General features: G+C 33.1%; 1 protein-coding gene across 4 annotated transcripts in view; it reads right to left on the bottom strand.

Annotated features, from left to right (window-relative positions):
* Positions 1–376: 376 nt before the first annotated feature.
* Positions 377–12668, bottom strand: part of MEMO1 (mediator of cell motility 1) — a 125291-nt gene continuing 112999 nt past the window's right edge. For all 4 annotated transcript variants that reach the window (XM_042933308.1, XM_042933307.1, XM_042933304.1 and 1 more), the window contains 2 exons: positions 4106–4210; positions 377–2778 (listed from right to left, as the gene is read on the bottom strand). In XM_042933308.1, the coding sequence (XP_042789242.1) occupies positions 2647–2778; positions 4106–4210 (237 nt within the window). In that variant the 3' untranslated portion in view covers positions 377–2646. The remainder of the gene's footprint in view (positions 2779–4105; positions 4211–12668) is intronic.

The following is a 12668-nucleotide window of genomic DNA, read 5'->3' as shown; positions in this document are numbered from 1 at the left end:
TAGCTTTTTAACATTTAAGTGACACCAGAATCTCTAAAGAATAGTCCCAACACTAAAATACTTTGATACTAAAATGTCCTTAAAAGATCACATCCACATTTTACAGATGAGAATGTCTCAATAGAACACAAAATATTTATGGTAAGAGAACTCAACAGTGGCACAGACTGAACTAGAATCCAGTACTCAACTACCAGTTTGGAAGTCTTTCTACTTCATAATTGAGTATGAAAGATATGCTCATATTCTAGGAAAGGGTAGAGTGATGGTGAAATATTCCAGAGTTTCAAACGCACAGTAAACATATTCACAGGGGTGTCACCCACTCAAGCTAAGCAATCCTCTCATGTTTTCTATTAATCAATCAATTACAAAATCACAGAAGGAAAAAAAAAATGTATTCACGGTAAAGCCACTCTTACTAGAATGATCAAAAGTACAACCAATTATTTGCTTAACAAATTGTCAAAAATTTAGAAAATAATAATCAATAGTGGAGAAGGGGAAGTATGATGGGTAGTCATGTATTGCTAATTTGGTACAAACTTTCTGAAGGGTAATTTGGCCATATTTTAAAGTGCCTAAAAAGTTCTCACCATCTAAACCAATTATCCCACTCCCATGAATATATCCTTAAGAACTAGTCAAATATACAGTTCAAATTTCACATACAAAGATGTTCATCCCACTATTATTTATAATTGTGAAATACTAGAAACAATCTGATATCCAAAGAGAGAACTGGTTCGATTATGGTATATATTCATACAATAAAATATTAGGCAGCCATTTTTTAAAAACCACACTTTCCAAGATATGGGGGAGTACTTAGGAAGTTATAAAAAGTAGGATATACAACTATATGGTCAATATAATCTCAATTTTGTTATTATGCACACACACAAACACATATACACACTCATACATATAAATAGCATAGACAAAGAATGAGAGGAGATACAAAAAATATTAACAGTGTTATCTCTGGATAGTGAAGTTGCAGACAATTTTTTTCTCTTCTTTATCCTTTTCAGTATTTTCTAAAGTTTCTATAATAATCATGTATCCATTTTATACTCAGAAAATAAAAATGCACTCTGTAGTCAAGTTTAAAATGTTTATAGTCTGTATAATAAATAAGGAATAAATATTTACGGTACTCAAAAGTATACCTAAGTGATGGGAAATAAATCATTAACGTGTACAAGTATAATTTCCATACACATATAGGTGGGTAGTTTTGAATCCGAAACATTATTTTTTCTCAATTCTTGAGTATAGAAAGTTGATATTTAGTAACTAAGAAATGCAAATCTTTAAATAAAATTGGTGCAAGGCATCTAAAAATTGTGCTATTCCGGCATAAGACTGAAGATACAAATGCTCTCCAGTGTGATGTAGATACCCAGTGTTATACTGAAACAGGTATAATCTAATACATGCATGGTGGCCAATAATTAACTAATCAAATTATATATATTTATATATTTTTCCCCCCGAAGTGACGAGGAATGGTCTATGCTAAAAAAAGAAATACAACACCATACCATTATTTTAGTTGGAAGAGCCGCACCAAAAATCATGACAAAAAAATTTGTAGAACTGTAAGAAAATCCAGTGGCTTTTTTTGTTTTTGTTATTGTTAATGATTTCTTGCTATAAATTCAAATAGAGAGTCAAACTGCTTAAAAGCACTACAAAGGCATAGCAGTAGTGTTTGGTCTGCAATGATTTAAAAATCACTAAGAATACTCTTCAACATTTCCTCATTTGCAGACTAGTGCCTATCAAACACAATCTTTGAAGGAAAGGACTACATCTACATTCTTTTACCAATCTTGAATTTATATCGTTACAATATAGTAATGACACAAAGTGATGTCACACACAAAAAGGCAAACTATATGTAATTTTAAAAGCTAACTTTAAAATATGATTCTATCTGTGATAAAAAAAATCACATAAATATGTAAAAAATAAAATACATCCTAACATATCTCTACATGAGCTGAAGTTTACCACTTTTAACATAAAAATTCTGAGATGGAATTAATAAAAAAACAATTTTCTTATGTACCACAGAGCAATAAGTTTAAATCAGACTATTTTGAGTTGTGTAGCCCTTTATTAGCAACTAAAATAGAAGGTATCTGTTGTACAACACGGGTAGTAATTGACTATAACTGGAGATTTATTATATTCTAATACAGATCATTTATAAATGCAATTTCTTTATTAAAAAGCTTCCACCCTTTTTTGTTTGTTTGTGTACAATTTGCAAAACTATTCTGAAAGCGGAATATATGTGCACAAGTCTGCAAAGAGTGCAAATTTAGGATATGGTAAATGCTTTACAAGTTACTCTCAAAAAAACTGTCTCCCACAACTGGGCCTTTACATTGCCATCTTTTTTGATCAAAATATTTTGATGCCAGCCTTCCTTCCACTGCCCTAAACTATAAAGCATTTTTTAATGAGTTGAAATTAAGGAAGGACTACACCTACTAGAAAAGAAGAGAAGAAAGTTCTATTAGTTTGAGGTTTCAGAATCCCCCCAAACCAGGACCAGTATCTTGGTAAGGGCTAGGCTGGGACCCCGGACAGAGAATGAGTATGTGCAGGTGGCATCCCTGAGGATTCAGAGCTTCAGTGGACCGTGAGTGCTCCCGCTGCATAACTCACTGAACTGTCTTGCCAGTTTCTACACTGGCTTGACTGGGCATAATTCAAAAAGGAAAAGCTCATATTCATTCCATTCTTCTGGAGCTCTGTGATAGCCTGGGGGGGAAAAAAAAATTTGTTACAACAGACCTCATAATAAAAAAGTGAGTACTCTTTGAATGTGCTGGTGGCTTAACTTTGTCTGCTTCACAGCTGAAGCCTAGATTCTTTACTCTTCTCTTGATTTGTTTCTTGAATATCTTGTCACATATTAAATAGGTAAAACAGAGGACTCCTTATTTCATTCTCTCAAAGAACTTCTACTAACCTAGCTTCTTGATAAGTATCAGTCATCTTTCACCCTACCTTTATTATATTTAATAAGGCCACTTTCAAGAAAAATATACCTCTCTTTTCTCTAAACCAAATCGGAGCCACTTCTGTCATGAAATACTGGAGTCTCTTCTTTGTCTAAGTTTGACGAAATGTGAAATACATATATAAATTAAGTTCTAAATCTAAGAGGTAAACCAGGATTTTTACTTTAATTGTGGATTAGTTCATCATTTACTTCACTAAAATTTTATTTGCTCCAATTCAGACTTTAGGAAATTAGTGCAGCTTACCTAGTTTAAATTTCAAGAATTAGTTTAAAGCCCTGAACAGGCTCTTCTTCCAGCCAATACTGCTTAAGAGAAAACCATTCCTAAAAATCCACAATGTACTAAATCAAATTACACTAAACGAAACTGGACTTCAAGGTCCTACCCTACCCTGTTCTAGACTAACATTACCTTCTCCGTGATTTCTCTGCCTCTCCAAACAATGAACACATTATTGCTTCCTCCTCTCATTCCTGAGTATATACACTTTCTTCTTTCTTAAAAAGTCTCACATTTTCTTTCAGGAATGCCATACTGTTTTATTTATTAGAGGAAAAATTATTGTTATTATCTCTTTCAAAAATCCAACTACCTGAAACTTCTGCCTCTTACTACTCTTTACATGAAATATTATTGTTATAAAGAGAAAAATATATACATGCCATCTGTCTTGTGTTACTAAATTATGAGTATCTGAAGTTCAAGAACAGAGTCTTCTGTTTATTTTTTATGGAGTCTAGAACATTAAATAAAACCGAAAAATTAATAAGGTTACTTATTACCAAAGAACATATTGGCTGTGAGTCAAGAGAAAAACTAGGCTTCTATTCTAAATTATTTTTCGATATTTAAAAGAAAGCACTGGCCTGTCTTCCAGTAAAAACTTTATTCATGTAACCAAAATAATGGAAATCCAAATTATCTTAAGTGTACTAAAAAGAATATTTATTATATGTACCTAAAAACAATGCTAATAAGGTAGCACAGATGATAATAATTAAGATATTTTGAAACATCACAGGATCAAATGTTAAAAATTAAGGCTTCCTAAGGATACTCACATTTAATAACACCCCAATGGGATGTCTTCCACATATAGTATTATGGTATTTCTTCAAGTAATTGCTAAAAGATACGGGGTCTAATTGTTCTATAATACTCATACCCTAAAAAAGGAAGAGAAAAAGAAGATGAAAGACAAAGAAAAAGGTACATAATTTATTATTTTCTCATGACATTTTAAAACTGTTACTTAGAGCTAAAAACCATAATTTTTTAGTTAAAGAGAAGTAAAGAAAATACATTAAGTAATCCTTGTGAAATATCCAACTCATTCATCAAAGGTAATCTCATTATGGTCAACTCTAAACAATAGCTATACTTTAGTAACAGAACACTTCCAATCTTCAGTTTTAGTTTTTTCTGACCTCCTGGTATGTTTCTACAGCACCATCACCAGTTACCACTTGGGTCACAATCCTCAAACATTTCACAATTTTATATTTTTCTTATATAAATATATTTAGGAAAGTAAATCTGCTGTGAAAATGTTCATATAAAATCTAAAATTAAATTTGACATATGGCTGGTTTTTCCCCATAACTACCATATTTCTCCTGCCACTGGCATAAATAATTAAAAGTTTATTATAATTTAGCTAATTCCATAACATACACTTAAACATAACATGCAAGGCATTCTGAATTATCAGTATGTGATAAAAAGATAGCACAAACTAAGAAAAAGCTACCATATTTTAATTAATTTAAAGCTCATAAAAGATAAATGCTTAAGCAAAATCGTCCTTCTTTGAATAGTTGTTAAAAATCTTTTTCTCTCTTTATACCTTCAACTATAATGCATTATATTTAAGATTTTAATTCAGAATCAAAAATCTTATTAATATTATTAAAACAACCACTATGACTTGGACACTTATTCACACTAAATTCCATACTCTGCAAATGCCTTTAAATAATGTGTTCATAGTACAATAATAGAGAGCACCTTTAATAAAGCAAATAAATCACTGATTCTCATTCATTCACCAATTACCTTACCTTGTTTTCTAATGCAGGTAAAATATTTTACATTTGTGTCCAACAGACTGGACTAACATACTCTGAGAGGAATGTAAATTGTGGTTTAACCAGGGAATCAACTGCTATATTTTGTGTGGTTTTTAAATCATATTTCAACATGTTTTAAAACAACAGCAGTGGAAAAGCACCTAGAGTAATCAGATGAACACTCATCTGAAAAATGACAGTAATCAGTAGATCAGTAGGTTGCATACAAGTACTGCAGTGGCAGCATGAAAATTTAATTTTATAAAGAACCTGTTTTCAGAGTATTCAAGTCATTCATAAATATCATCACACTTTCCTGCAAATACATCTGAAAGATAGTTGTGTGTATGTAGTCAACTTTCAATTGACTGCACATCAATTAGCCACTCTCAGATCTGTCCACAACCAGTGTTTAATGTGCTAAGTTGTTTTCCCTTACAGACCAGGAGGCTTCCAGGTCAACAGTCTCCAGTGACATATGGTGCAAGTTCAGAGAAATATGAACAAAAACTTAAACCTAAGATAAACAATTAGTATCATGATTCTGGTACAAAGAAAATGACACAATATATTTCCAAACCAAGTAGTAATGCAGAGATGGAGTTACAAATCTCTTCCATACATATGGATAATCAAGATATAACTTCCTACAAGATGAAGAAACTGAGGCATTAAAAAAAAAAAAAAAAACAGTTAAAAGCTTGCCTCTAAATTTCTAATATGAGGCTCTTTCTCACTGACTTACTCTGCTTCATATAGTATAAGAGACATACAAACAATTCTTTAAATACTCTCACATAGTTGTAACTGGTACACACATTTTGAGAGAACTTTTATTGTTTCTGGATGAAGTTGGGACAGCTTACCTTAAATAGAATTATACTCATCAGCAAATTAGGCAACACTGAGGTTCTGTTATATGTTTTAATATTAAAATCTTAATGTACATTTTGAACAAACTTCTCACATTTATATATTGACATGAAAAATTCAAAGAGAAGAAAACTTAATGCTCAAATTTGTTAAAGACAAAGAATTCAAAATGGCTGGCCAAGAAGCTTCATAGAGAAAGATATAAAGTTATACATGTAGAGAAGACACTACTAAATAACGTGTTCAAAATTAAGATATAATGGTTAAATTACAGAAGGGAAAAGAAAAAATTGAGATGATGAAAACTAAGGGATTAAAATTAAATTTTTAATTCCCTAAAGTGTGTTATATACCTACAAGGACAAGAATCAATTCCATTACAATCAATTCTCTGACAAATAAAGATAGTGAAAGGGTATGCACTTTTATAAAGGGATACAGAGAAAAAATAAGGCTTTTCTCATGAGTGAAAGTCTCCAATTGGAAAATTCATAAAGTATTGCAAACAACAGCAATAATGATAATGAGAAAGAGGATATCTATGAAGTAATAGAGAACATTGGCATATATTCTTTTGTATATATTTATATTTTGATGCTAACAATTTTTAAATTACTGTTACCAAAATTCCAAGGAGATGAAAATGCTAATTTAATACTACTGCCAAAATTCGCAGAAGATGAAGAAACTAAGTGCTTCTCAAATATGCTTAATCGTCTATTCCCTAAAATACTAGAAGATATGATCAAAGAATCTGAAGTCCAGGTGATGAGAATCTTGCCTAGGGCCTAGCACATTGAGAATCTGTTGGCATGAACTTAAATCTAATATGAAACAGTGAGGATCTAAGATACAAAACAAACATCATGAACTCCAAAAGCCTATATCCATCACGATGTGGGTTTCTGAGAAATTTAGCAGCCTTCAACAAGAAATCCTCAGACTGAAAGCTAACTCTCTACCTTGAGGGGGGACAAGGGCAGAGGGAATCTATCATTATGCTGACTCTCCAAGTAATGAGTAAAAAAGCCTGTAATGTCAAATCCCAAGTGGCAATCCTAAACGAATACACAGTTTTAACTGACAAAGCTGAAAATTCAGGACTCTGATTAAGACAACAAAAATCTTCCCTTTTAAAAAAAGTTTATCAAAAAAAAAAAAAAAAGTTTATCTATGATATTTAATTTAAATTAAAATTTTTCAATGTTTATTTATCTTTGGGGGGGGGGAGAGAGAGTGGGGGAGGGGGGAGGAGCGGGGGAGGGGCAGAGAGAGAGAGGGAGACACAGAATCGGAAGCAGGCTCCAGGCTCTGGGCTGTCAGCACAGAACCCCATGCAGGGCTCAAACACATGCACTGGGAGATCATGACCTGAGCTGAAGTCGGATGTGTAACTGACTGAGCCACCCAGGCGTCCCAAATTTAATTTAGTTTTAAATATTATCACCCAGAAGCAATCTCCCTCTAAAGTAACAAACACAAAAAAGGAGCAAACGTTTTTAGAGGACTTTAAGACATAAGAACTAAAACCATGTCTTTTTATTACTACAAACACATAATTAATCCCATATTATCATTGAGGCCTCATTTTCTAAAGTAAGGATATATATATATTAGAGAGATGAGTATACATTTAGGGAGGCAAGGTAAGAAAAGGAAATATTCTGCTTTCTGTAAGAGGCGACAAGATAAAATCTTAGAGTGAAAGAAGTTTTATGGGGGAAAAAAATCACCCTAAAGACAGCAGTGCTAAGAAGCAACATACTAATAAATAGCTCTCTTAAAAGAAGATATTATAAAACCTTGGCCTAAGTTCAAGAAAGAATAGGAGTAGGGGCGCCTGGGTGGCGCAGTCGGTTAAGCGTCCGACTTCAGCCAGGTCACGATCTCACGGTCCGTGAGTTCGAGCCCCGCGTCAGGCTCTGGGCTGATGGCTCGGAGCCTGGAGCCTGTTTCCGATTCTGTGTCTCCCTCTCTCTCTGTCCCTCCCCCGTTCATGCTCTGTCTCTCTCTGTCCCAAAAATAAATAAACGTTGAAAAAAAAAAAATAAAAAAATAAAAAAAATAAAAAAAAAAAAAAGAAAGAATAGGAGTAGACAAATATGAACAATTTCACTTACAAAAGAATAGGAAGAAAAGTAGCTCAAGTTCAAATTAAATGAAAGGACTACGAGTAAATTTGGAAGGAAAATACATTACAAAGATGGCTACAATGACACTTTCAGATCCTCTTTGCCGAATCATAAATAAGCTGGCAATGTCCATAATGACACACTGGTCTACATCAATAGTGGTACAGAAAAAAATTACGTTATGTGACATATATAAAATATGTATGTATGTACTTATGTATCTTTAATGTTTCTAGTAAATAATCTCCAAAGTACACAAAAATCAATGTCTTAAAGTATGTTCTGCTTTGGTCACTATGATTACTGAAATTGCAAAGTACTAATTACCAAAAACATAATCAGGAGCCAATTCTATTGTAACACTTCCAGAATCTATATCTCCTGTAACTAGTTACTTTTTTTCCCCCAATTACAACATCTGGAAGATCCAGTTTATTTTCCTATATATTTTTCTTTACATATCTTTTTCACATAATTCAATTCCAAGATATTCAAATGTTAGAGATACAATTATTTTGCAATAAGAGGAAAAGCTGTTTTTCTTCTGTTTTTGGAACCTAGAAACCCTTTTACTTACTTTAGTAACTATATGTAACAAGATTTTCCTGATAACAAAAAGAGCCAAAACTTTATTACACACTAATTTTGAACAGATTGTACCTAAAATTTTATAAATAGTTTTTCATTTTATCAAACTTCAAAAGGCATAATAATTACAATTCAGAATTGCTAACATTTGCTAATACATCTAGAGAACCATCCAATTATATTTGCTCTCAAAAGATTGCACACATAAACTAAAATATGGTTCTCGAATGAATGAAATAATTTATAACATAAAATGGCACTTTGGAAAAGGAATATACAGAGGGATATTCACCATTTGGTTATATAAATCAGTTAAAAATCAGGTTATATAAGAATCTAACAATGAGTGTACATATATACATATATGCATAAAGACATACATACGTGATTATATGTATGGAACTAACCATTCTGATTATTTCAACCCATTTACTCCAATCCCCCAGAATTGACTTATAACTTGAATTTAGAGCACGCTAATAAAGGAACGGAACACTTATGAGCCATTTAAAAATTCTATAAATAGAAAGGGACCACAAATATCAGACTCCAAGTCAACTATCAAATCAAATATCAAATTCAAACATATTAATAAGAAGCAAATACTCAATATTCAGTAATTGTATCCCAGTCTATTTAAATAAAAATTTAAAAATTATGCCCTGGTGATTTTGGACATCTAAAGTATGGTAAATCGGATGCAGACTTAGAAGCCAATCTTAAGCTTACTGGTTCTACATATACTTTTGAACAAAAGTTCTAATTTCAAAGACTTAGAAGCTACCAGAGAAGGCAACAATTTCAGGAGAATTATGAGAATGATGCCAACGGATAAATGTTACTCTTTTTGCTCTGCCTCAAAGTAAGAAACCAAGGTCTATCTGCCTAACTGATAATATACATCAAGAAAGATAAACAAAGCTACTTCTCTTAATAATAGCTAACAATCAATATAGAATTAGAAGACTAAAAGAACTGGCGCGCCTGGGTGGCTCTGCCAGTTAAGCGTCCGACTTCAGCTTAGGTCACAATCTCACAGTCCATGAGTTCAAGCCCCACATCGGGCTCTGTGCCGACAGCTCAGAGCCTGGAGCCTGCTTCAGATTCTGTGTCTCCCTCTCTCTCTGACCCTCCCTCGTTCATGCTCTGTCTCTCTCTGTCTCAAAAAATAAAATAAAAACATTTAAAAAATTAAAAAAAAAAAAAAGAAGACTAAAAGAATTAAGTACGGATATTTATATATAAATATATATATATATATATATATATATATATATATATATATATATATACACACACACATAGAATAGTAAATAATATTAAAGTTTTTAAATGTGACCACAGTTCTAGAGAGTTCCAAAGAATGCCACTATGTTTGGTGACTTCAGAGCACCGGGTAAACTAATATTTTGGGGAGAACATATCTCTGTGCTAAAAGCATCAACTCATGGATTCACAAATTCTTACCTGTGCAAAATTAAATGTTGCTTAATTAAAGTTGACTAATGATTTAAAGAGCTGAATAGAAAACAAGGGAAGACAGATAAATAGGAAATTTTGTTCTACTTAAACAGATTAGGGGCTATAGTAAGACAGTTTAAATTCACCTAACAAAGCAAATTTAGGAGTAAAAAGATGTTAGGACTCTTTCCATACTACCAAAAGGCGATCTCCTGGGGCAGGTATGGGCAAGTCTATTTTGAAAAAGTTCCATGGATGATTTAGGTTATAAAGACAAGGTTAAGGATTACTATAGTAGACAGTCTTACCTCTGGTCTGGCTCTGATTACCATCTACCTGTTAGAACTCTCAAACTTACTCCAGGCCTATTCTCTGGGCTTCAAGCCAATATAGTTAATTCCTTAGCAAAGCTCTGTTTAATACTTCTGAAAGAGATCTCAAATCTACCAACTTCTTTCCATATCCACTTATACCACCCTAGTCCAAGTTACTATCATCTCTCCCCTCAACTACTGCCCATGTCCATCATTACTACTCTTGAACCTTATGTAGAATCCATCCTCTACACAACCACCAGAATAACCTTTAAAAGAATGTGATTACATCATTTTCACTTCCCCTTGTACTTATATACATTTCTTACCCTAGAATATAAAGTCCTCCATTATCTGCTCTCTGTCTGTCCCTCCTGCCACAGCTTGTACCATTCTTAGCCTTACCTACTGCACTCCTGCAACACTGTCCTTTTTTTCCTTTTCTTCACACACCAGCCTCTTTCCCATCTTTGCACAGGGAGTTCCTTCTGTCAAGAATGCTCTCTCCTCAGATCTGAATTTGGTTTGCTCCTTCTTACCATCACTATCTCAGCGTAATGTCTCTCCGCAGGGAAGTATTTCTACAATCACTCAGTCACCAATCACTCAAATCATTTACCATTTCAAAACCCTTTCTATATTTTCTGTATAGCACATATCACTATTGGAAACTAACTTATACATACCCTTACCTTTATAATATATATACATATTTTATATATATATATATATATATATATATATATATATATATATATATATATATATATATAAAATATGTATATATATCTCCTCCTGTTAGAAAAAAAGTTCTGTGAGAGCAAGTGTGTTTACTGCCATATCTCCAACAGTGCCTAGGACTGTAAGTGCACTCGAAAATAACTAGCAAAATGAAAATCCAAATGCCTACCTGACTGACATGTCCACTTGGATATCTTAAAGGCAACAGCAAATATAACACATCCTTAATGGATTTATGATTTCCCTACTTCCGAAAACATCAGTCCTATCTTCTTGTGCTTTAAACCTAAGTGAATAGTACCAACATGCAACCAGCAGCATAAGTCAGAAATTTAGAAGCTATCCTTGATACTTCCTTCCTCAGCAAGTTCAAGCAATCTCCAAGTCCTATCATCAATCTATCTCTTAAATACACTGGATATATCCACTCTGTCCCTCTCTTCCACCATCACCACCCTATCCACTGTCTAAATTACCATCTGTCACCTGGATTACCAAACTGGTCTGCTGATTTCTCTTCTGACCTCCCACGCAGCCTACTTGCTACACAGCAGCTATGTGATCTATTCAAATACAATCTGATTTTATCACTTTCCTATTTAATACCCTTTAAACAGCCTGCTCCAGATTCTCTAGCTTCATTTCTCACCGCTACCCTGTCCATTCTTCCATTGATTCACTCAATAACTATATATATTTAGTACCCAGTGAAAGGCTGAAAAAAAAAAAAAAAATGGACAAAGATCCTGATCTCATAAAGCTTATAACCTAATAGGGAAGGGTATCACCAAACAAATCAACAAATAACAAGTCACACAGTAATTAATATTGAGAAGAAAACTTAAGTAGGGTAGGGTCATAGAAGAACGGTTTACCATAGGGGCGTAATGGAAAGTTGTGGGCACATTTTTGCGAAGTCCCAATAATTAGAAGATGCTACTGGGAAATTTAGTGAGTGGGGTCCAAGGATGCTGATTGTCCTCTAACACAGGACTGTCCTCCACACAAATAACTGTTCTCATCCCAAAGCACTCTGACATGTCCACATAGATGAAACAATCATGTATAATTCTTTATACCCTTAACCCTATTTTATATATAAATACTAAGAAGTTTTGCCTGGTTTTAATATACAGTAGATTCGCCAGGAATTTCCATATCACGTAAACTGAGGGAAGGCTATATTTTGTTTAGGTTACAACTTTACTAAGAATTATTCACCATTTTGGGAAATCGAGTCACCCTGCAACACAGCTTAGCAATGTGAGTCACAAATATAAAATAACTGTTTAGGTCTGGATTGGTAGCTGTTATATTAATGATACAATGTGGAAGCATTTAACTACTTCATAATGTCTCCTAATATAGTTGGCATCTGGGTGCTTACACTATTAAAAAATATACTAGTTTATTATAAATTACTTTCCCTTTATTTCTTTGTCATAT

The sequence above is a fragment of the Panthera leo genome, chromosome A3, assembly GCF_018350215.1.
Source record: "Panthera leo isolate Ple1 chromosome A3, P.leo_Ple1_pat1.1, whole genome shotgun sequence".
Lineage (NCBI taxonomy): Eukaryota > Metazoa > Chordata > Mammalia > Carnivora > Felidae > Panthera > Panthera leo.
Note: the sequence above shows the minus strand (reverse complement) of the source record. Positions and strands in the feature narration are given on the sequence as shown.